Source organism: Euleptes europaea, chromosome 1, assembly GCF_029931775.1.
Source record: "Euleptes europaea isolate rEulEur1 chromosome 1, rEulEur1.hap1, whole genome shotgun sequence".
Taxonomy (NCBI): Eukaryota; Metazoa; Chordata; class Lepidosauria; order Squamata; family Sphaerodactylidae; genus Euleptes; species Euleptes europaea.
In genome coordinates, this window is record NC_079312.1 from 12,066,095 (window position 1) to 12,090,431 (window position 24,337).

General features: G+C 46.7%; 1 protein-coding gene across 1 annotated transcript; it reads left to right on the forward strand.

Moving 5' to 3' along the window:
• Positions 1 to 10,116: 10,116 nt before the first annotated feature.
• LOC130493218 (zinc finger and SCAN domain-containing protein 12-like) lies at positions 10,117 to 22,480 on the forward strand. Its single transcript, XM_056866920.1, has 5 exons — positions 10,117 to 10,632; positions 11,495 to 11,621; positions 14,284 to 14,488; positions 14,723 to 15,030; positions 22,464 to 22,480. Exons 1-5 carry the CDS (start codon positions 10,117 to 10,119, stop codon positions 22,478 to 22,480), a joined length of 1,173 nt encoding a protein of 390 aa, XP_056722898.1.
• The last annotated feature ends 1,857 nt before the right edge of the window (positions 22,481 to 24,337 follow it).

Consider the following 24,337-nt stretch of genomic DNA (forward strand, 5'->3'; position numbering starts at 1 on the left):
GATGTACGGTACATGAAAGTAAAAAGGGAAAAAAGTTGAAAAATTGATATGCTTGTTCTCATTGTAGAGCAGCTTAAGACTACACAAATATATATGGAAAAACAGTTTCATGGTGTTGGCCAGGCGTATAAACATACAAAGCTGCCTTACACCATGAGCCAGCATGGTGTAGTAGTTAGTGTGACTAACAAGGCTATGTGAGACCCAGGTTCAAATCCCCTCTGTGCATGGAAACTTGCTGGCTGACTTTGGCCCTGTCACACACTCTCAGTCTAATTTACCTCATTGTGTTGTTGTGAGGATAAAATGGAGATGGAGGGGAAACAGAAGCTGCATCAGGCCACCCTTTGGGAAGAATAGTGGGTTAAGAATGAAGTAAATAAAATACATTGTGGGTTTCTCTAGCTCAGCTTTGTTCCCTCCTGATTGGCAGCTCCTCAGGACAGAGGAAGGTCTTTCTTTCTCCGCACTTGAATACCTTGAAGTTAGGTTTGCCAACCTCCAGGTGGTGGCTGGAGATCTCCCGTTATTACGACTGATCTCCAGGCGACAGAGATCAGTTCACCTGGAGAAAATGGCCACTTTGGAAGGTGGACTCTATGGTATTATACCCCATTGAAGTCTCTCCCCTCCACAAATCCAAAGGGGTTTGGCTCCACCCCCAAAATCTCCAGATATTTCTCAACCTGGAGCTGGCAACCCTACTTGGAAATGCCAGAGATGGAATTGGGGACCTTCTGTGGCTGCATCACCATTGAGAGGCAGGTTTGATGAATGTCTGAAGCTGCGTTGCCCTTCATCCGTCAAGCTTGGTTTTGGGCAGAGAAGGGTCTTTCCAGCTGCCTCTGAGCTGTAGGTGTTTCTGAGAAACATATGGTCTTGCCTTATTATAACATAAGCACATGAGAAGAGCTCTGCTGGACAGCCCTGTAAGGTTGCCTCTTGGCACTGGGCAGAGAGACCGAGGGCTTCTCCTGATGTTTCCTCCTGGTACTGAGATTCAGAAGTACACTGCCTCTGAATGTGGTGGTCCTCTTTAGTCACCATAGCTACTAGCCACTGACAGACCTCTCCTCCTGTCTAACTAAGCCATCTGTGCCTGTGGCCATCAATACAGTCTCTGGCAGGGAATTCCACGTTTACCAAACCAGTCAGTCTGATACTTTCAGTGTTGTCTACATCGACAATACAGGCACAAGGATTTCCGCTCATGGAGCACGATTTCTCCTCACAGAATCATAGAGTTGGAAGGGGCTATACAAGCCATCTAGTCTGACCCCCTGCAGGTTTTTGCATGTGACCAACATCCAGCCCTCATTGTTTCAATAGCATGCTGGATTGGGGCTGCTTGGTCTGCTCTTTGTTCTCCCAGGCATTTATTTCTTGTATCTCATCTCTATGTTCTCCTTTGCTCCCTCACTAAATTTATCTGTTTATTCCAGCAGGTGATGGATGGGTGATCGAGAATGAAGGGGAAAACCTTTGGACATCCCTGAAGGCAGAAGAGACCTCTGTAAATCAAGGTAGACGGGAAAAGGATGACAGAAGCCAAACAGAGAATCGGAGGCAAAGATCTGTCACTAGCCAGAACGGTGATTTCTTTGAGATCTCTGTCCCACAAGTGGAAGATGAAGGGACACAAAAGAATTCATGTCCCTTTTGCGGGAAAATATTTATGCACCAGTCAAGCCTTAATAGACATCAGAGAATCCACCATCCGGAAGCACCGTCTCTTTTGTGTTCAGATTGTGGGAAGAATCTGGGCCAGGTGCCCGACTGTAGAAGACCCCCAGGAGAGAAAGCATATAAATGCTTTAAGTGTGAGAAAATACCTCCTCTCAAACTTAATAGTCACAAGAGAAGTAGCACAGGGAAGAAGCCGTACCCGTGCTTGGATTGTGATTATACCTTCAGTTGCCGGTCGCATCTTCTCAGACATCAGAGAATCCACACGGGAGAGAAACCCTATACCTGTTCAGCCTGTGGAAAGAGCTTTCGTCAGACCGCACACCTTGTTAAACATGAGAGGACACACAGAGGACAGAAACAGTATTTATTCTGACATTACAGGAAAATCCTCCTCTGGAGTTCAAGCCTTATTTAAAAATGAACAGATGTGAGGCGGGAGACATTTGTAAAACATTTGGGATAGCAGGACAGTTTTAGTTAGAGATGCATCCTCTTGCTTGTTTGTAACAGTGAAGTGTAACTACAGATGTGCATTCATTTCCTAACAAACCAACTGGTAAATCCCTAATTATTAGTTCATTTTATTTTTTCCTGGTGCCTGGTTAGAGAATTCAAGGATGTCAGAAAAAGAAACCAGGTGATAAGAAACTGACATGAAAGCTTTCCAGTCAGCAAAGCCAAACAGATCTGGCAAGAGAAGAGGTTCCAGAGGTTCGAGAGGAGAGGGAGGACAAGAGAGTCAGGGGAAGCAAGAGACAAGGAATGGAGACAAAAGCTTTTCCATGGGGGGGTGGGATGTAATTGTGAAAGTTGTCGGGAATGATAATGGATACAATGAAAGCAAATTACTATCAGTGTTCCTCATGTCTACTAAATGATGCTTTTTCTCCTGTATGACCTCACTGAAAGCACAGTGCTTATAACCCATGCCCCCATACTCTTCTAGGGTTGTCAACCTCTTGTGTGGTTGTCAACCTCAAGGTGGAGCCTGGAGATCTCCTAGAATTACAACTGATCTCCAGACCAGATATCAAAAAAACGGATGTTTTGGAGGGTGGATTCTATGGCATTAGACCCTCCTGCGGTCCCTTCCCAAACCCTGCTCTCCTTAGGTGTCACCCCCCCTCAAACCTCGAGGAATTTCTCAACCCCGAGCAGGCAACCGTACCACTGTAATAACTATGCACAAAGTACTAAGAAGATGTATCTCTGCATTACTTGAGGGGAGGGGCCATGGCTTCATGATAGAGCATCTATTTGGCATGCAGAACGGCATCTCCTGTTAAAAGCAGGCAACCCTACCACTGTAATAACTAGGCACAAGGTACTAAGAAGATGGATCTCTGCATTACTTGAGGGGAGGGGCTGTGGCTCAGTGATAGAGCATCTGCTTGGCAGGCAGAAGGTCTCAGGTTCAATCCCCGACATTTCCAGTTCAAGGGACCTGGCAAGAAGGTGATGAGAAAGACCTCTACCTGAGACCCTGGGGAGCTGCTACTAGTCTGAGTAAACAAGACTGACCTTGATAGGCAGTAGGTCTATTGATTCAATATAAGCCAGCTTCATGTGTTCATGTGTACTTTGCATCAGGTTTGCCATATGGTTTATGAATTCATCAGCAGTAAGTCTTCCATTGGCCTTGCAGAGCAAATAATCCCTGATAAGCGATCTTCCAGCCAATGATTAAGACAGCAGTTGGATACGTTGGCTGATATAAACCTCAGATGTTGACCATTGAATATGCAGTCTCCAAGCAGAGATTATGTATGCTAACATAGTTTGAAATATGCAGCTGATAATTAGATGGTCTGCACATTCCCTGGCAACATGCTGAGTCTATGTACATAGACAAAGAAATATGCAAAATCCCTGCTAGTACTGATCATTTCTGCCTTTCTCCCTAATGGGGACCCAAACCAGCATACATAATTCTCATCTCCTCCATTTTGTCCTTGCAACCACCCTGTGAAGTAGGTTAGGATGAGAGAGTATGACTGGTCCCAGGTCACCCAGTGAACTTCCATGGCACGAGTGGAAATTTGAACCTGGGCCTCCCAGATACTAAAATCTTCCTCTTCTACCTTATACTGCTTTTTAACTTATTAGTTTTAAGTAGATTACTAAAATACACAAAACTAGGCTACATTTGAAGGGCTGCAAACACCAATCACAATCGCATAAAAGACTAAAATATAAAATAGAAGGTTAGTTTTTATACCCCACTTTTTTCTACCTTTAAGAAGTCTGAAAGTGGCTTACAATCACCTTCCCCTCCCCACAAAGGGCAACTTGTGAGGTAGGTGGGGCGTCAGCGTGGTGTAGTGGTTAAGAGCGGTGGTTTGGAGCAGTGGACTCTGATCTGGAGAACCGGGTTTGTTCCCCACTCCTCCACATGAGCTGCCGAGGCTAATCTGGTGAACTGGATTTGTTTCCCCACTCCTACAAATGAAGCCAGCTGGGTGACCTTGGGCTAGTCACACTCAGTTCCATCTACCTCACAGGGTGTCTGTTGTGGGGAGGGGAAGGGAAGGTTATTGTAAGCCAGTATAATTCTGCCTTAAGTGGTAGAGAAAGTCGGCATGTAAAAACCAACTCTTCTTCAAGGGGAGGATGAGAGAGTTTGGAGAGAACCGTGACTAGCCCGGTGACTAGCCCTGGGAGGGAAAAGGGAGGGGCTGTCACTTAGAGGAGGGCAGGGAGCTATTCCTGTTGGCAGCAGAGGATAGGACTCGCAATATGACAGTGGGGTACACAGTCATAGGGTTCATCACAGTGGGTAGCCGTGTTAGTCTGTTTGCAGTAGTCAAAAAGGGCAAGAGTCCAGTAGCACCTTAAAGACTAACAAAAATATTTTCTGGTAGGGTATGAGCTTTCGTGAGCCACAGCTCACTTCTTCTGATACAGCTAGAATGTGAATCCATCGGTCTTTAAGTAGAGGAACAGTATGCAAATGTGAATAGCAGGCTTGATTGGATTAGGTGTGATATGCAGAAGAGTCTGTGATGTCCAGGGGAGAGATGGGTGTGGAGAAATCAGCATTGGTAATGGGCCATGAATGCAAGGTCTTTATTCAGCCCAGGTAAATGCATTGACTTTAGTTTGAATATCAACTGTAATTCAGCAGTTTCTCTTTCCAATCTCCCTTTAAAATTCCTTTGTAAGAGAACTGCTACTCTTAAATCTGCAACAGAATGTCCTGGAAGGTTGAAATGTTCACCCACCCATAGGGTTCAGTCTCCAAACTTGCCTTTTCTCCAGCCTCTGTAGACCGGAGATGAGCTGTGATTCCAAGCGATCCCCAGATCCCTCATTGAGGCTGGCATCCCTACTTCCTGTGTCAAAAGGGCTGATCCCAGGGACACCAAGTATTTTGTGTATGAAGCTGCTCTTTGATAGGCCTCTACCGTCATATGCCCCTTGCCACAATGGGAATCCTTGTAACTGAATGTAAGCCCCCACCTGCTGTGGGAATCAGACACCTCCCAACTATGCTTTCTCCTAGCAGTGGTCTGGTTTGGAACTCTGTCCAAAGCCTTTTGGAGATCCCTCCCTTCTTAAGGTGTAAAACTGATCCCTATTTTCTTGGATGAGATTCCAGAGTTTGCAGTTGCCAACTGCAGTTTGGGAAATTCCTGGAGATTTCGGGGTGGTACCTGGGGAAGGGAGGGCTGGAGCTCAGCAGGGATGTGATGCCATATAGTCCACCTGTTGCCAGCCCCCCTTTCATCTGCACACCCTCCCTCCCAGCTCAAATGGATGTACTGCCAGAGTAACGCCATGAGCAAGTCCTATGAGGTGCACACGCCAAACATGGGGAGCACCGCCATGTTTTGTATCTCACAGAGAACCTTGCAGCGGTGAACAGGGCAGAACATCCTGAAACGACAACCACAGCAGCTGCTTCCAAGGATGCCTCTCTGGGACAAATCAGGGCTTGCCAGCAGCAATTAAGCCCCACAAGGCAAGAAGACAAAGATGCCTCTTCCTGTATTGTCTTTTACCTGATGTGCAATCACTGACCATTAACACAATCAGGACGTTAAGTACCCTGTGACAGCCTGGAACCTCCGATTCAAAGCTTCCCATTGTCCCCAAAGCTCCTGCCCAATACATGACTCGCCTTAATAGCTCCAGTTTTTGTAATCCTGAATTAGAATTCAATCAAAAACTGCCCTTCCTGGTGCCTTTTAAGTTAGTTCTATAGTTTTCTCTTGATTACTCTCAAGTGTTCCTTTATCCTCTGTCTTCATCTTTTGTTTCCTGAAACAAACCCATTTTATGCTATGGGCCCAAAACCGTATAACTAACCAGACTTTGGAACCAGGAAAGACAGCCTCTCTCATCCTGGATACCAGCTGAACTGCAACAGACTCCCAGCACACACTGGATCCCTCTTTTTTTATCTGATTTCTTAGCAGAATAAGACAGGTAATCTTTTCTCTCCCCTTGATCTGTGTGTGTTAAGTGCCGTCAAGTCGTTTCCGACTCATGGCGACCCCATGAATCAATGTCCTCCAAAATGTCCTGTCCTTAACAACCTTGCTCAGATCTTGCAAACAAACTGAGGTCAGTGGCTTCCTTTATAGAGTCAATCCATCTCTTGTTGGGTCTTCCTCTTTTCCTGCTGCCTTCAACTTTCCCTAGATGATTGTCTTTTCCAGTGATTCTTGTCTTCTCATAATATTTCCAAAGTATGACCCCTTAATCTACCCCCCTATTTTCCAAACCACTATTCCCCATTTAGCTCAAAGATTAACTCCTTCTCCAGATTGAAGTAGCTTTGCTAAACATTCGTAAACTGTTGTTATATGAATTGGGATAAGGAACGTGTTTGTGCCTTGATTTAGTAAGGCTAGTATTTGCATAGGGTAACCCCCCCTCCCATTGTACCAAATCTGTCAATAAACTCTATATTATTCCTTTTAAATCAGGTCTCTGTCATGCTTTTCCTACTAAAGACTTGCTACTCACAGCCACCTCTTTTGGTAAAAGATCCAGGTTTGCTGCCCCCTGCACAAACTTGCAAGCTAATTCCTCATTTTAATCTGAATGTATGTTCATGTGTTTGCAGGAGTGTAGTGTAGAGATGGATTGACTCTATAAAGGAAGCCACAGCCCTCAGTTTGCAAGATCTGAGCAAGGCTGTTAAGGATAGGACACTTTGGAGAACATTGATTCATAGGGTCGCCATGAGTTGGAAATGACTTGATGGCACTTAACACACACACACATGTTCATGTGTTTGCGGGAGTGTAGTAACACACACACACCCACACACACACACACCAAGTTGCCATTTTCTCTGGTGGAACTTATCTCTGCAATCTGGGGATCACTTGCAAAGCTGGAGGTTGGCAACCCTACTTTAAGATAGGATTGCCAAGTCCCTCTTTGCTGTCGGCGGGAGGTTTTGGGGGCAGAGCCTTAGGAGGGCAGGCTTTGGGGAGGGACTTCAATGCCATAGAGTCCAATTGCCAAAGCGGCCATTTTCTCTAGGTGAACTGATCTCTATCGGCTGGAGATCAGTTGTAATAGCAGGAGATCTCCAGCTAGAACCTGGAGGTTAGCAAATACAAAATAGCAGAAAAACAAGCATTCAATAAATGCAAAGTATGTCTTTGTTCAATTTGGGCATATAGTTAACATACAATTATATAATCATTGTCTGTGCAATATTATGCAGGATAAATCATAAACAACTTGTAATTACAAATGTCTGAATCCCATTCAAAGAGTCTTTGTGCGAATATCTCGCCAAACTTGCACCAAGGTGACGTGGATATACTCTCAATAACGTCCAGACTTGGTAGTGGAAATAGCAGGTATCTTCTGTTGCTGATGTTCGGAGTATATTGACTCCTAAGTAGAACGAGTGGCAATAGTAGATCACGTATATATAATACGGGGTGCCGGATATTCCCTGTTTCGACCATTAGAACCTGGAGGTTGGCAACCCTACGTTAAGGCCACTGAAATCAAAGCAGTGCCTCTGCACTAGAGTGCACTGTAACAACCCTCCCTCAAAAGGAAGTAAAGGACAAGGAAATGAATGTACAAATATTATTTGGTTGTTGATTCCCCAGGATCACGACCTCTGTGCTTGTCTGTATGTTGTAAGGGCAGAAACCAACTTTTCCTCTGGTAGTTCTTTCACTCACTTATGCGAAGTTAGAAAGAATCAGTGCCAAAGAGAGAGATAATTCACAGTGGGTAGCCGTGTTAGTCTGTTTGCAGTAGTCAAAAAGGGCAAGAGTTCAGTAGCACCTTAAAGACTAACAAACATATTTTCTGGTAGGGTATGAGCTTTCATGAGCCACAGCTCCCTTCTTCAGAAAAGAGCAAGAGTCCAGTAGCACCTTAAAGACTAACAAAAATATTTTCTGGTAGGGTATGAGCTTTCGTGAGCCACAGCTCACTTCTTCAGATACAGCTAGAATGTGAATCCATCACATATCTGTTCTGCAGACCACACCTCATCCCATCACGCCTGCTAGTCACATTGACATACTGTTAACATTTACATACTGATGCTTGTCTGAATTCACTCTCCTCTACTTAAAAGACAGATGGATTCACATTCTAGCTGTATCTGAAGAAGTGAGCTGTGGCTCACGAAAGCTCCTACCCTACCAGAAAATATTTTTGTTAGTCTTTAAGGTGCTACTGGACTCTGGCCCTTTTTGACTACAGAGAGAGAGAGAATGAGGCAAAGAAGGCTTGTTGGCCACCGAAGGGGTTAAAACCAACAGAGTCGCGAATCCTGGAAAGGCTCGGGAATGAACGGGTGAGGGCTTGGAGGAGGAAGAGGAAGTCCGGGGAGAAGCTGGGTCCTCCCATGCTGGAGCTGTGCAGTGGCTTTGGCCAGAAGAAGTTGGGCTGGTGGGAACAGCACGTGGGAAAGCAGTGAGTCAAAGGGGGGAGGGAGGGGGGCATTTGGGGGGCGATTTTGCAAAAGAGCAAGAGGGGGGAGGATTTTTCTTTCTGCTTCCATGCTGGGGCTGGGGGTCGGGCAAGCGAGGGAGGGAGGACGGCTGTGTGTGTGTTTCCCCACCAGTGGGGGCATCTGATCGGGCTACAGTTTGGTCCACTCCAACAAAGCGATTCTCTGATCCGTGGTTAATTAAGCAGATGGGCGGGGCGGGGGAGAAGATAGAGTGCTTCTGAAGATGGGAGCTTCTCTGTCTGTGGTTTCCAGGCAGGCAACAGGAGGGGCTTGTGGTCTCCATCCTGTTTCTCTTGGGTCAGCATGGGTGTAGTGGTTAGAGTACCAGACCTGGGTACAACTCCCCACTCTGGTGTGAAACTCGCTGGGTGACTCTGGGCCGTCTGCTGTCGTCGTAGCCTGCCTCACAGGGTTGTTGTGAAGATAAACAGACTATGATTCTGAGTTCTCTGGTTGATGGAAGAAAAAAGAGGGGAATAAGACCCAACCTTAAAACGGAGGCTGGGTACCCGAGGTTGGGTAGAAAATAAAAGTGTGTGTGTGTGTGTGTGTGTGTATATATATATACACACACACACACACACACATACACACACACACACACACACACACACACACACACACTGAAAATATAATTTATTCGAAGTGCTATGTAAAGGTTAAAAATATTTTAAAACATTAAAATAGCACAATGGCATTACTTAGGGTTGATATTTGTAACCAACATACCAAACGCATTTCGGCCAATTGGGCCTTCATCAGTGGTCAATTAAAACCCATGCTACGCCTGCACACATTTACAGAATGAATAAATGAATACATATACAAACAGTTCAGATCAAACCAGGCATGTGTATAGGTTGTCTGAAAAGATAGAATAATAATGGTGGGTTAGTTTCTATCTATAAAAGAGCCCATTATATAAGTTTGAAAGAGATGTTTGAAAAATACTTACAAAATCTATTACCAATTATTCAAACATTGTAAATGTGTGCCGGCTTAACATGGGTTTTAATTGACCACTGATGAAGGCCCAGTTCACCGAAACGCATTTGGTATGTGGTTACAGATATCAACCCTAGGTAATTCCCTGGTTGATGCCAGACGGGCACTCTAAGTGGTGGGAAAGCCAACAGATAGCTGCCTGTTAACCATAGTTGGCCCACAGGGTCATATAGGAGAAGGTTCATCAAATATGTGGGTCCCAGGTCATGAAGGGCTTTAAAGGTCATAACCAGCACTTTGAATTGAACTTGGAAACAGACGGGGAGCCAATGTAGCTGATACCCAACTGTTAACTCCCTCTCTCTCTCCTTCCCTCCCTTTCTCTTCAGGAGAGAGCACTTTCTGAATCGAGGACAACTCCCTCTGCTCCAGTATAGTCTCTGGCTCACCCAAACAGCTGGTAACTCTGAAGTCTGCCTGATCCACGGAAAGTGTGTGCATAACAGGGGCTGAGTTATTGCCCTCTCCAGCCAGAGGGGATGGCAGCCGATCAGGGAGCGACAGCAGCTGAGGTTCCCCAGCTTGAGGCTACTAAAGAATGTGAGGCCAAATCTGAAGAGGCAGCCGATGTCTCTGAATTCTCGGAAGGGCAGGGGTTGATTGGACTCCTACCAAGCCACCAAAACGGAGCCCTCCAGACCTCTGTCACCCCAGACCCCCAAGCTTGCGGAAAAGCAAAGGATGAGACCCCTAGAGAGGGGTTTCTTGGCGATGAGGCCGAACGCCAACGCTTCCGGCAGTTGTGCTACCAGGACGCCAAGGGACCCCACGAGATCTGCAGCCGGCTGTGGTATCTCTGCCATCGGTGGTTGAAGCCGGAGAAACACACCAAGGAGCAGATCCTAGAGCTCGTCATTCTGGAACAGTTCCTGGCCATTCTGCCACCAGAGAGCCAGGACTGGGTCCGGGAAGGCAGGCCAGAGACCTGCGCTCAGGCAGTGGCCCTGGCTGAGGATTTCCTGCTGAGGCGATGCGAGTCCAGGCCAGAGCAGCAGGTGGGAGCATTTGTTTTTAAAATATTTTTAGTCAGTTCACGTTATAGAGCACAAAGGGACACACTGAGGTAATCGCATTTAAATAGCTTGGGACCAGGGTATCTGAAGCACTGTCTTCTCTCATACGTTCCTGCCTGGGAATTAAGCTCACAGGGAGAGAGGCCCTCCTAACTGTCCCACCAATTATAGATGCTTGCTTTGTGTGTACATGAGAGAGGGCCTTTTCGGTGGCAGCTCCACGCTTGTGGAACAACCTCCCCAGGGAAGAGCGCCTGCCCACTCACTTCCAATGTTTAGGAGGCAGCATTTGATTAAAGCAGTCCTGAACTGTGATTTTAAATGTTGGTTTTATGTATTTTTATGTATTTGATTTACATCGTAAGCCGCCTTGAGCCCTGTAATTAATACGGCTAATAAATGTTTTAAATGGAATAAACAAATAAATACACACAAAATTCCTGTTCACATACTGGATTAGACCAAAGGTCCATATTGTCCAGCATCCTGTTTCCAACACTGGCCATCCCCAGAAATGGGGCACAGAGGCCAAACCTCCCCCTGTCTCAGCTCCCTAGAATTTGGAAAAACCTGAAGATTTTGAGAATGGAGCATGAGGGGAATGAGGTTTGGGGAGTGGGAAGGGTTTCAAAGAAGTATATAACCTGGAACTGGCAACCCTACCCCCCACCCGTGGCTAGGGGGGACCTGACAATCCTAATTTGGGGGCTTCAGTCTTAATCCAGTACCTTGGCCTGTTTTGGCTGCAGCTTCCAAGTAATTATCTGTAGAACTTAACTTGAAAGTTTTCATTCCTGATCCTCTCCCCTCTGCCCTACATGGTCAACCTTGGTCACTGTTTCAGGCTCTGGGAACATTGGAGGAAGTTGCAGTGAGCGTCTTTGAAGCAGACCGGATGTTGTCGGATGCTGCGGAGAGATATCCCTGCCGAGAGATCAAGCAGGAAAATGATGGGGATGATGTTGTGCTAGGTAAAGATATATTTTCTTGGCTCCTCAGTTTCCATTTGCTTATCTCTTTCTTTCTGATGCCAGAAATCTAGGACGTGTGTGTGTGTGTGTGTGTGTGTGTGAGAGAGAGAGAGAGAGAGAAAGGGGGGCGTATTTGTTCAACCTCTATATATATTTGTGATGCGCACATGCTGCTTTTTAAGAATCAGCATTCTCCAAGTGAATATATGAGAGAGTGGCCAGCAGTTCCCTGTTATGCTTAGTTTGGCTGTAAGTAGGGATGCCAGCCTTTTAAGTGGGACCTGGATCCACTAGAAGTACAATTCATTTCCAGATGACAGAGATCAGTTCTCCCAGAGAAAACGGATGCTTTGGAGGGTGGACTCTATGGCATTGTACCACACAGAGGTCCTTGTCTTCCCCAGGCTCCATCCCCAAATCTCCAGGAGTTTCCCAACCTGAATCTGGCAATCTAACCTCCCCATCCCCACTAGTGGCTAGGAAAAACCTGGAAACCCTAGCTCTAAGTCATAATCATTATCCCGGAAACATAAGTACAGCATATTATTATTATTAGTAGTAGTAAAGGTAGTCCCCTGTGCAAGCACAGGGTCATTCCTGAGCCATGGGGTGACGTCACATCCTGACATTTACTAGGCTGACTTTGTTTAAGGGGTGGTTTGCCAGTGCCTTCCCCAGTCACCTTCCCTATATCCCCAGCAAGCTGGGTACTCATTTTACTCACCTCAGAAGGATGGAAGGCTGAGTCGACCTTGAGCCAGCTACCTGAAACCAACTTCATTTGGGATTGAACTCAGGTCGTGAGCAGAGCTTGGACTGCAGTACTGCAGCTTACCACTCTGCGCCATGGGGCTCCTATTGTTGTTGTTATACATTTTAATACTGCCTTTCCACCCTATCTAGGCCCACAAGGTGGCAATCATAAAAACATTCAAACATTCAAACAATTAAACACAGTTAAAATTATAAAATAATGTTATTTAAAAAACACGAAGGCAAACAAAAATGGAAGGAGGGCCAGTAACCACTATTCAGGGTATGCCAGACAAAACACCTGCTGGTGAAAGACACGATAGAGGGAGACGGACGAATCCAACATCTATGAATGGAATGGCATGCAGGCATGTTGGAATTGGGATCGTGGGGAGGCTCTCTGCTGGATCTGAATTTGGGCACAGGAAGTGGGGGGAAGGAGTCCCTCACTGATCCTGGCAGTATGTGTACTAGAGTGTCAGATTAGGATCTTGAACATCCCAGGTTCGAATCCCCACTCTTTTGTGGAAACTTCCTGGGTGATCTTGGGCTAGCTGCACACTCTGAGCTTAACTAATGTCACAGGGTTGTTGTGAGGATAAAATGGAGGAGAGGAGAATTATATAAGCCACCTTGGGTCACCACTGGGGAGAAAGGTGGGGTGTACCTGAAATAAATAAAAAGTTGTGTAAACAGCTGTGTCGGCCCACACAAAATCCAGAAATGTGGGGATAATGTAATACAATTTATTGAAGCACCCAAAATGACACAAACAATCTGTTGCCATGATGGTAGTTCCTTTGAAGTCCCAGCTTTCATCTCAAAAAAAGTAAGTCTCTAGCTCCCCTTTCTTTGTGCAGAGACCCTTTCCCTTTATAGCTCCACAAGGGACTCTTCTTTTTGCCGTCAAGTCACAGCTGACTTTTAGCAACCCCGCAAGGTTTTCAAGGAAAGAGACCTTCGGCGGTGGTTTGCCATTGTCTGCCTCTGCGTCACCTCCCTGGTTTTCCTTGGAGGTCGCCCATCCAAATACTAGCCATGGTCAACCCTACTTAGCTTCTGAGATCTGACAAGGCTGGCCTGGGACTATCCTATTCAGGGCCTATAGGTGTGTATTTTTAAAAAACTGAATGTTGGGAATTTGGAGGAGCTAGTTGATCATGGTAACAGATAGTTATAACATTATTGCGCTTTAAAAATCTTTACCTTTTTTAAAGCCCTCTGGTGGCTCAGCAAGGTAAGTGCGTGGAAAATGGCAGCTGGAGGAAAACTCCCAAGGGTGCCCCATCATGGCCCCAGTCAGATTCAAGGCATGGACGCATGAGTAGTTTATATATAAAGCTGCCTTATGCCAAGTCAGACCCTTGCTCTGTCGAGGACAATATTGTCAACTCTGTTGCTGTCTTTCCAAAGTCTATGGTCAAGGTCTTTGCCATTAAGAACATAAGAAGAGCCCTGCTGTATCGGACCAGTGGTCCGTCTAGTCCAGCATCCTGTTTCACACAGTGGTCAAGCAGTTCCTCTGGAAGTCCAGCAACAAGGTAGAGAGGCCGAGGCCCTCCCCTGATGTTGCCTCCCAGCAGTGGTATTCAGAGATTGACTGCCTCTGAATGTGGAGGTTCCCTTTAGTCACCATGGCTAGTTGCCACTCAAAGACCTATCCTCTGTGAATCTGTCTAATCCCCTGTTAAGCTGTCATTACCTGCTCTTTTCAGCTGGAGCTGCCAAAGGACTGAACCTGAGACCTTTTATTTCATGCAAAACAGATGTTCTTCTACTGAGCCATGGCCTTATACAAAATGGCTGTTCTGACTCTGTCATCCTCCACAACAGTTAATTTTGTTTGTTCTGTATTTGACAGTTCTCAAGTCTTCTTTTTCCAATCAGGATTTTCTCTTTATCCCATTAGGCATTGGCTGTGAGAGAGCAATTGATGGGGACCCACATGGAGCATTGCTGGAAAGAAGCAAGCTTCAAGATACGGAAGAATATGTTGGGAAACTTGATGGACCGAAGAGGCAACAGAAGAACAAAGCAGAGAAGTCGAAGGAGAAATCTAATATGTTTCCCACTGAATTTAAAGTCAAGCAGAAGTTACATGAAGGAAAAGGAAGGTATTTTTCATGCAGTGTTTGTGGGAAAAGCTTCACTAGCAAATCAAGCCTTAATAGACATCAGGTAACTCACACAGAGGAAAATCCACATAAATGCCCACATTGTGGCGAAAAATTCACTCGGAGAGCTAGCCTTATTGTCCACCAGAGAATCCACACAGGGGAAAAACCATATAAATGTTTCACGTGTGGGAAATGTTTCGGCTTGAACTCGACTCTTATCCGGCATCAAAGGATCCACACAGGTGAGAAACCGTACCAGTGCTTCGATTGTGGGGAAAGCTTCAACCAGCGAACGATCCTGATCTCGCACCAGCGGATCCACACGGGAGAGAGACCGTATTGGTGCTCAGATTGCGGCGAAAGCTTTCGGGACAAGTCAAGCTACAACAGGCACCAGAGAATCCACACTGGAGAGAAACCCTATAAATGTCTGGACTGTGGCGAAAGCTTCAGTCAGAGCACCACCCTCATTAGACACCGAAGGGTTCACACTGGTGCAATGGCACACAAATGCCCAGACCATGTGGAATCCTTACATGGTAAACCTGATCTTAAAAGAAATCCGGATGTTCACCAAGAAGAGAGAACACACTACTACCCAGACTGTGATGAAACCAACAGTCTGGTCCCAAGCTTGCTTGGACATCAGAGAATTCGTACAGTAGAGAAACAGTAACCATGTTCTCATTGTGTCAGGGTTTTAGCTGTATTGTATACCTTGATAAATTACCCAGAAGCACAATGTGAGGGAATGCCTTCCTTCCTGTTCCTAGCTTTCCTCACGAAGCCCCTTGGATCTGGCAACAAGACCCTGTGAGGTATGAAATAACCCTCACTGCTTTGATCGGGGGTTATGGAATTACTGCCCATCCCCACAATAAAGTTCACTCTACAGTTGAAGGTTATCCTGGCAGTTTCTGTTTCTTCATGCATTGATCCACGGGGCATAAGGAAGGGTGCAGAATTGCAGTATATATACAGCCCTCCTGCAGTTGTGGGAAGGTGCCTTCTGCAAGAGGTGACTCATGGAAGAAAGTGGGCTGTTTGTTCTTTCAAACCATCATTCCCCCTATTCTGCAGGGCTGAGTCTTGATCCCTCCCCAAACTACCTCTGAGCACCAGTTCCTGGGCGGTGGGAGGGGGGGCAGCAACAGCAAGTAAAGATAGCTGCAGATCCCCACAGGCCCTAGCAGATGGTCTGATCTATATGAACCTTCTTCTCTTAGCCATAAAATGGCCACATACACAACAACATGGCCCAGCTATGGAAATAAGCTGATAAATGTACACTCAATAGGCTTCACAAAATCCATTAAGTAAAGGGATGTATGACTCGAGGGAAAAGAATAGAGTTACCCTTTCTGTGTGTTTGTATGTAAAGTGCCATTGAGTCACAGCTAACCTATGGCAACCAGGTAGGGTTTTCAAGCCAAGAGACTAACAGAGGTGGTTTGCCCATTGCCTGCCTCTGTGTAGCAACCCTGGACTTTCTTTATGGCCTCCCATGAAAGTACTAACCGGGGCCCACCGTGCTTAGCTTCCGAGATCAGGCTAGCCTGGGCCACCCAGATCAGGGCTTGCTCAATCATAGCAGTAAAAATTAAGATAAACCAACATGCAGAATGGGCCTGAGCTCAAAAGCTAAGCAGGGTCAATACTTGGATTGGGGCTGCCGTATGTTTGTTGCGACCTGATGGCACTTCTGTATGTAACCACTACAGCCTTCTGCTACATGGAACTCTCAAGTGATAGTTTCAAGACTGTGAGCCAGGCCTGCTTAGCTTCAACCAGGGGGAATTTATCCTGTGCCTTCTGATTGTTGTCTGCATGGAGGAATGAACAAACTCCAAACTGCCTGGCTGGATCAGATCAAAGACCCATCTCATCCAGCATCCTGTTTCCGCCCATGGCCAACCGGATGCTTCTAGAAAGCCCACAGAGGAGGACAGGGATACAAAAGCTTTCCTCTGTCCCCAGCATCTTAGTATTTGAAAGTAGACTGTCCTTTAACATGGAGACTCCACTTTGTTGTTATGGCTAATAGAGGTCTCTTCCTAACAAAAATAAATTCACTCCATTGCTTAACCCCAACCCCCAAAGACATCAGCCATCACCATGATGAATCCTATATGGCAGTTATTTAGTGTATAAAGAGGTAATGGCTCACGAAAAATAATTTATTCGGCAAAGAAAGGGTCTTAATAGCTGCATCCTGAGACATTTTCACATGAGAGAAAAGACTAAAATCTAAAATAGAAGGTTGTTTTTCATACCCCACTTTTTTCTACCTTTAAGAAGTCTCAAAGTGGCTTACAGTCGCCTTCCCCTCCCTACAACAGGCAACTTGTGAGGTAAGTGGGGAGCCAGTGTGGTGTAGGTTGCAGTTGCCAACTGCAGTTTGGGAAATTCCTGGAGATTTCGGGGTGGTACCTGGGGAGGGGAGGGCTGGAGCTCAGCAAGGATGTGATGCCATAGAGTCCACCTGTTGCCAGCCCCCCTTTCATCTACACACCCTCCCTCCCAGCCCAAATGAATGTACTGCCAGAGTAACACCATGAGGTGCACACACCAAACATGGGGAGCACCGCCATGTTTTGTATCTCATAGGGAACCCTGCAGTGATGAACAGGGCAGAACATCCTGAGACGACAACCATAGCAGCTGCTTCCAAGGATGCCTCTCTGGGACAAATCAGGGCTTGCCAACAGCAATTAAGCCCCACCAGGCAAGAAGACAAAGATGCCTCTTCCTGTATTGTCTTACCTGATGTGCAATCACTGACCATTAACACAATTAGGATGTTAAGTGCCCTGTGACAGCCTGGAACCTCCGATTCAAAGCTTCCCATTGTCCCCAAAGCTCCTGCCCAATACATGACTCGCCTTAATATCTCCAGTTTTTGTAATCCTGAATTATAATTCAATCAAAAACTGCCCTTCCTGGTGCCTTTTAAATTAGTTCTATAGTTTTCTCTTGATTACTCTCAAGTATTCCCTAATCCTCTGTCTTAATCTTTTGATCCCTGAAATAAACCCATTTTATGCTATGGGCCCAAAAGTATATTACTAACCAGCCTTTGAGAAGCCCCGTGGTGCAGAGTGGTAAACTGCAGTCCAAGCTTTGCTCATGACCTGAGTTCGATCCCAATGGAAGTTGGTTTCAGGTAGCCGGCTCAAGGTTGACTCAGCCTTCCATCCTTCCGAGGTCGGTAAAATGAGTACCCGGCTTGCTGGGGGTAAAGGGAAGATGACTGGGGAAGGCACTTGCAAACCACCCAGCAAACAAAGTCTGCTTAGAAAACGTCGGGATGTGACATCACCCCATGGGTCAGGAATGACCCGGTGCTTGCACAGGGGACTACCTTTTTAACCAGACTTTGGAACCAGGAAAGAGAGTCTGTCTCATCCTGGATACCAGCTGAACTGCAATAGATTCCCAACACACACTGGATCCCTCTTTTTTTCATCTGATTTCTTTGCAGAATAGGACAGGTAATCTTTGCTCTCCCCTTGATCTACACCCCCCCAATTTTCCAAACCACTATTCCCCGTTTGTCACACATTTAGCTCAAAGATTAACTCCTGATCCAGCTTGGAGTAGCTCTGCTAAACATTCATAAATTGTTATATTAATTGGGATAAGGAATGTGTTTGTGCCTTGATTTAGTAAGGCTAGTATTTGCATAGGGTAACCCCCCCTCCCATTGTACCAAATCCCTCAATAAACTCTGTATTATTTCTTTTAAATCAGGTCTCTGTCATCCTTTTCCTACTAAAGACTTGCTACTCACAGCCACCTCTTTAGGTAAAAGATCCCAGTTTGCTGCAACGCACAAACACGTAAGCTAATTCCCCATGTTAACCTGAATGTATGTTCACATGTTCGTGGGAATGCTGTAACACACCCTCACAAGCTGCCATTTCCTCTGGTGGAACTGATCTCTGCAGTCTGGAGATCAAATCATATGAGGAAAGGTTGAAGGAGCTGTGTATGTTTAGCAAAGGAATGAGCCTGTGGATATTGTGTATTTGGATTTCCAAAAAGCTTTTGACAAAGTCCCCCACCAAAGACTGCTAAGCAAACTTCATAGTCATGGGATAAGAGGACGAGTCCTTATGGATTGTGAGTTGGCTGAAAAATAGGAAGCAGAGAGTAGGAGTCAATGGTCAGTTCTCCCAATGGCGGGATGTGATCAGTGGGGTGCCTCAGGGATCTGTGTTGGGACCAATGCTTTTCAACCTGTTCATTAATTACCTGGAGTTGAGGTTGAACAGCAAAGTAGCCAAGTTTGCAGATGACACCAAATTATTTAGGATGGTGAAAACAAAATCGGACTGTGAAGAGCTCCAAAAGGATCTCTACTTACTGGAAGAATGGGCACTAAAATGGCAAATGAGATTCAATATGAGTAAGTGTAAAGTGATGCATATTGGGGCAAAAAATCCCAACTTCACATATACACTGATGGGATCTGTTGGCAGCAACAGACCAAGAAAGGGATTTTGGGGTGGTAGTGGATAGCTCGATGAAGATGTCAACCCAGTGTGCGGCTGCTGTAAAAAAGGCAAATTCCATGCTGGCTGTAATTAGATGAGGAATAGAGAATAAAACTGCTGATATCATACTGCCCTTGTACAAATCTATGGTGAGACCACACTTGGAATACTGTGTACAGTTCTGGTCACCACACCTAAAAAAGGCTATTACAGAGCTTGAGAAGGTGCAGAAAAGAGCAACCGAAATGATTAGGGGACTAGAGCAACTGTCCTATGGGGAGCGGTTAAGATGCTTAGGGCTGTTTAGCTTGGAAAGAAGGCGGCTAAGGGGAGACATGATAGAGGTCTATAAAATTATGCATGGTATGGAGAAAGTGGACAGGGAGAAAATCTTCTCCCATAATACTAGAACGCGGGGTCATCTGCTGAAGCTGGAGGGTGAGAGATTCAAAACAGATAAAAGGAAGGATTTTTTCACACAACGCATAGTTAATTTGTGGAACTCCCTGCCCCAGGATGTGGTGATGGCTGCCAGCTTGGAGGGCTTTAAGAGGGGAGTGGACATATTCATGGAGGAGAGGGGTATTCATGGCTATTAGTTAGAATGGATACTAGTTATGCTGCATACCTATTCTCTCTAGTATCAGAGGAGCATGCCTATTATATTGGGTGTGGTGGAACACAGGCAGGACGGTGCTGCTGCCGTCGTCTTGTTTGGGGGCTTCCTAGAGGCACCTGGTTGGCCACTGTGTGAACAGACTGCTGGACTTGATGGGCCTGGGTCTGACCCAGCAGGGCCTTTCTTATGTTCTTATGTATTGTAATTATGCCAATAAAGGTATGTGTATGTATGTGTGTGGGTACATTTATCTTTAAGAGGAGAAGACTGAGAGGGGATATGATAACCATCTTGAAGTACTTGAAGGGCTGTCACATAGAGGAGGGTGCCGAGTGTTTTTGTGTTGCCCCAGAAGGTTGGGCCAGAACTAACGGGTTAAAATTAAATCAAAAGAGTTTCCATCTAGATATTAGGAAGAATTTTCTAACAGTTACAGCGGTTCCTCAGTGGAACAGGCTTCCTCAGAAGGTGGTAAGCGCTCCTTCCCTGGAGGTTTTTAAGAAGAGGTTAGATGGCCATCTGTCAGCAATGCTGATTCTATAACTTTAAACAGATGATGAGATGGAACATATCTTGGTCATCTTCTGGGCATGGAGTAGGGGTCACTGGGGGTGTGGGGGAGGGTAGTTGTAAATTTCCTGCATTATGCAGGGGGTTGGACTAGATGACCCTGGTGGTCCCTTCCAACTCTAGGATTCTAGGAGGCCCCACCTGGAGGTTGGCAACCCTACTTTCAGCCCACTGAAATTAAAGCAGCGACGATGCTCTGTAACACTGGAAGGCGTAGCATTTTTGTATACCTCAAAAGGAAGCAAAGGACAAGGAAATGAATTTACAAATATTATTTGGTTGTTGATCCCCCGATATCACAGCCTCTGTGTTTTTCTGAGGGTGGGAACCAACTTTTCCTCTTGAATGGTTTGTAATTCTTTCGCTCCCGTTTCACTTATGTTAGTTAAAAAGAATCAGTGCCAATGAGGGGAAAGAGAGAGAATGGGAACAAAGAATGCTTGTTGGCCACCGAAGGGGTTAAAACCAACAGAGTCTGGAAAGGCTTGGGAATGAATGGGTGAGGGCTTGGAGGAGGAAGAGGAGGAGGAGGAGGAGGGGGAAGTCCGGGGAGAAGCTGGGTCCTCCCATGCTGGAGCTGTGCAGTGGCTTTGGCCAGAAGAAGTTGGGCTGGTGGAAACAGCAAGTGGGAAAGCAGTGAGTCAAAGGGGGGAGGGGGGCATTTGGGGGGCGATTTTGCAAAAGAGCAAGAGGGGGGAGGATTTTTCTTTTTGCTTCCATGCTGGGGCTGGGGGTCGGGCAAGCGAGGGAGGATGGCTGTGTGTGTGTTTCCCCACCAGTGGGGGCATCTGATCGGGCTACAGTTTGGTCCACTCCAACAAAGCGATTCTCTGATCTGTGGTTAATTAAGCCGATAATGTGGAGTTCTTCAGCTGCCCTCAGCAATCCCAAAAAGTCACTTGCTCAGACAGGTAGAATCAGAAGCAGGTAAATCTTTGGTTCTTTTGGTTATCCGGGCTGTGTGGCCGCGGTCTTGGTATTTTATTTCCCGACGTTTCGCCCGCAGCTGTGGCAGGTATCTTCAGAGGAGTCACACTGAAGGACGGCGTCTCTCAGTGTCAAGTGTGTAGGAAGAGTAATATATAGTCAGAAGGGGGTTGGGTTTGAGCTGAGTCATTGTCCTGCAAAAAGTATCCAAGGTAATGTGCTAATCATTGTCCTGTAAGTATCCAGATAATGTTCTAATGAGGGTGTGGTATGTTAATATGGAACCATTGTATCCTGAAGTGATCTGTTAATGTGTGAAATCCAAAGCTAATCTGCATGGCTATTGTTGACTGTAGTCTTTGTTAGTCTGGAGGTTTTCAGGACAGGAGGGTTTCCGGTAAATCTTTATTGAGGTGCATGAAGGTATACAGCGTAAGCAATCCACGGAGTCAAAGCTGCTAATGGCGGGCTAAACGACAAAGCATAACTTTAAGCATGACACCATCCCAGGTGCAAAGCACAGCGGCTTGGGAACTAACAGATAAGGACGCCTGGTAGGGAGCGGGGGAGTGAGCTAGCCACAATACAGAGAGGCCATCTAAGGGCTCAAGGTCGGTGCAGGGAGGGAGAATGAGAGAAAGGGCTGCTTGAACAGTTAAAGGAAACGAAACCTAAAAGAGACGTGAGAACAGCAGTGGGCCTAACTCATGTCAAGAGCCTGTTTGACTGCTTGACGCCACCCAGAGAACCCACATGACACACGTGAACTGAGAGAAGCATAATTCATGACTTGCCACATGACATAACCAGGTATGAGACAGTCAGGACCCTGACAGATGGGCGGGGTGGGGGAGAAGATAGAGTGCTTCTGAAAATGGGAGTTTCTCTGTCTGTGGTTTCCAGGCAGACAACAGGAGGGGCTTGTTGTCTCCATCCTGTTTCTCTTGGGTCAGCATGGTTGTCGTGGTTAGAGTACCAGACCTGGGTTCAACTCCCCACTCTGGTGTGAAACTCGCTGGGTAACTCCGGGCCGTCTGCTGACATTGCAGCCTACCTCACAGGGTTGTTGCGAAGATAAACAGACTATGATTCCGAGTTCCCTGGTTGATGCCAGACGGGCCACTCTAAGTGGTGGGAAAGCCAACAGACAGCTGCCTGATAACCATAGTTGGCCCGCAGGGACATATAGGAGAAGGTTAATCAAATACTGGACTCCTACCGAGCCACCAAAACGGTCATGAAGGGCTTCAAAGGTCATAACCAGCACTTTGAATTGAACTTGGAAACTGACGGGGAGCCAATGTAGCTGTTGCCCAACTGTTAACTCCCTATCTCTCTCCTTCCCTCCCTTTCTCTTCAGGAGAGAGCACTTTCTGAATCGAGGACAACTCCCTCTGCTCCAGTATAGTCTCTGGCTCACCCAAACAGCTGGTAACTCTGAAGCCTGCCTGATCCACGGAAAGTGTGTGCATAACAGGGGCTGAGTTATTGCCCTCTCCCGCCAGAGGGGATGGCAGCCGATCAGGGAGCGACAGCAGCCGAGGTTCCCCAGCTTGAGGCCGTAGTCGATACCGGCAAAAGTCTCATAATCAAAATGGAGGCACCAGAGCTGACAGGCCTTGTACCAAGTGACGAGGGGACAGAAAGTTCCATAAAGGGTCACCGCGTTGTTCCCACCTGGGGTTCTTTTGTCGAGGCTACGTTGTCCAAGGTTGGGACAACCCTGGGAGAATTTCAGAGCTGGGCGAAACCTGACTGCATTAAGCAGGAACCAGACGAACAGCTGCGGGAAGCCCGGTGGCCAGAAGTCCTCAAGGCTCTCCAGTCGCCACAGGCTAAGTCCTCGGAGGCCAATAAAGAACGTGAGGCCAAATCTGAAGAGGCAGCCGAGGTCTCTGGATGCTCGGAAGGGCAGGGTTTGGCCGGACTCCTACCGAGCCACCAAAACGGAGCCCTCCAGACCTCTGTCACCCCAGACCCCCAAGCTTGCGGGGAAGCAAAGGATGAGACCCCTAGAGAGGGGTTTCTTGGCAACGAGGCCCAACGCCAACGCTTCCGGCAGTTGTGCTACCAGGAGGCCAGGGGACCCCGCGAGATCTGCAGCCGGCTGTGGTATCTCTGCCATTTGTGGCTGAAGCCGGAGAAACACACCAAGGAGCAGATTCTAGAGCTGGTCATTCTGGAACAGTTCCTGGCCATCCTGCCACCGGAGAGCCAGGACTGGGTCCGGGAAGGCAGGCCGGAGACCTGCGCTCAGGCAGTGGCCCTGGCTGAGGATTTCCTGCTGAGGCGATGCGCGTCCAGGAGGCCAGAGCAGCAGGTGGGAGCATTTGTTTTTAAAATATATTTAGTTGCTTGGAGATCAGTTGTAATCTCAGGAGATTTGTGCCCAAAACGTCCTGCCAGACCATGAGGAAAGGCTGAGGGAATCAGGAATGTTTAGTCTGGAGAAGAGGCGGTTGAGGAGGCGAGCTCCCCCTCACTGGCAGTCTTTAAGCAGAGGCCGGACAAACACTTGTCAGGGATGCTCTGAGTCTAGGCCGGTCCTGCATTGAGCAGGGGGTTGGACTAGATGGCCTGTATGGCCCCTTCCAACTCTATGATTCTGTGAGATCTCCAGCCTCCACCTGGAGATTGGCAGCCCTACTGATTGGCCAAGCAGGATCAGGCCAGCTGCAGGCAGTCTGGCATAAAGCACTCATTCTAGTTTGCACCTTCCTTTGGCCCTTTCTCCATTACCGCCATCGTTTTGACTGTAGGTTAGGCCTTGTGCTGCTGGGATACCTGCTTCTTAGATTTTGAATTTTGGAGTTTTATCTGGACTTTGTACTTTCAGTCTGACCAGGTTAATGCATGGGTCAGAGGACTAAAGCCTGAATAAATATTCTAGGACAGTTACTTAGTTTTATTCTTCTTTATTCTTTATTTAGTTTTATTCGTCTTTATTCTTCTCTGCTTTGGACTGCTTCTATATTTGTATACTTTTGCACATTTCTTTTAATAAACCTTATTAATTATATCCCTGTGGTGTTATCTGGGTTGCGGTTAGGGATGCCAGCCTCCAGGTGGGACCCAGGGATCCCCTGGAATTGCAGCTCATCCCCAGACTGCAGAAATCAGTTTCCTGGAGAAAATGGATGCTTTGGAGGTTGAACTCTATGGCATTGTATCCTGCTGAGGCCCCTGTCCTCCCCAGGCTCCACCACCAAACCTCCAGGAGTTTCCTAACCTGGA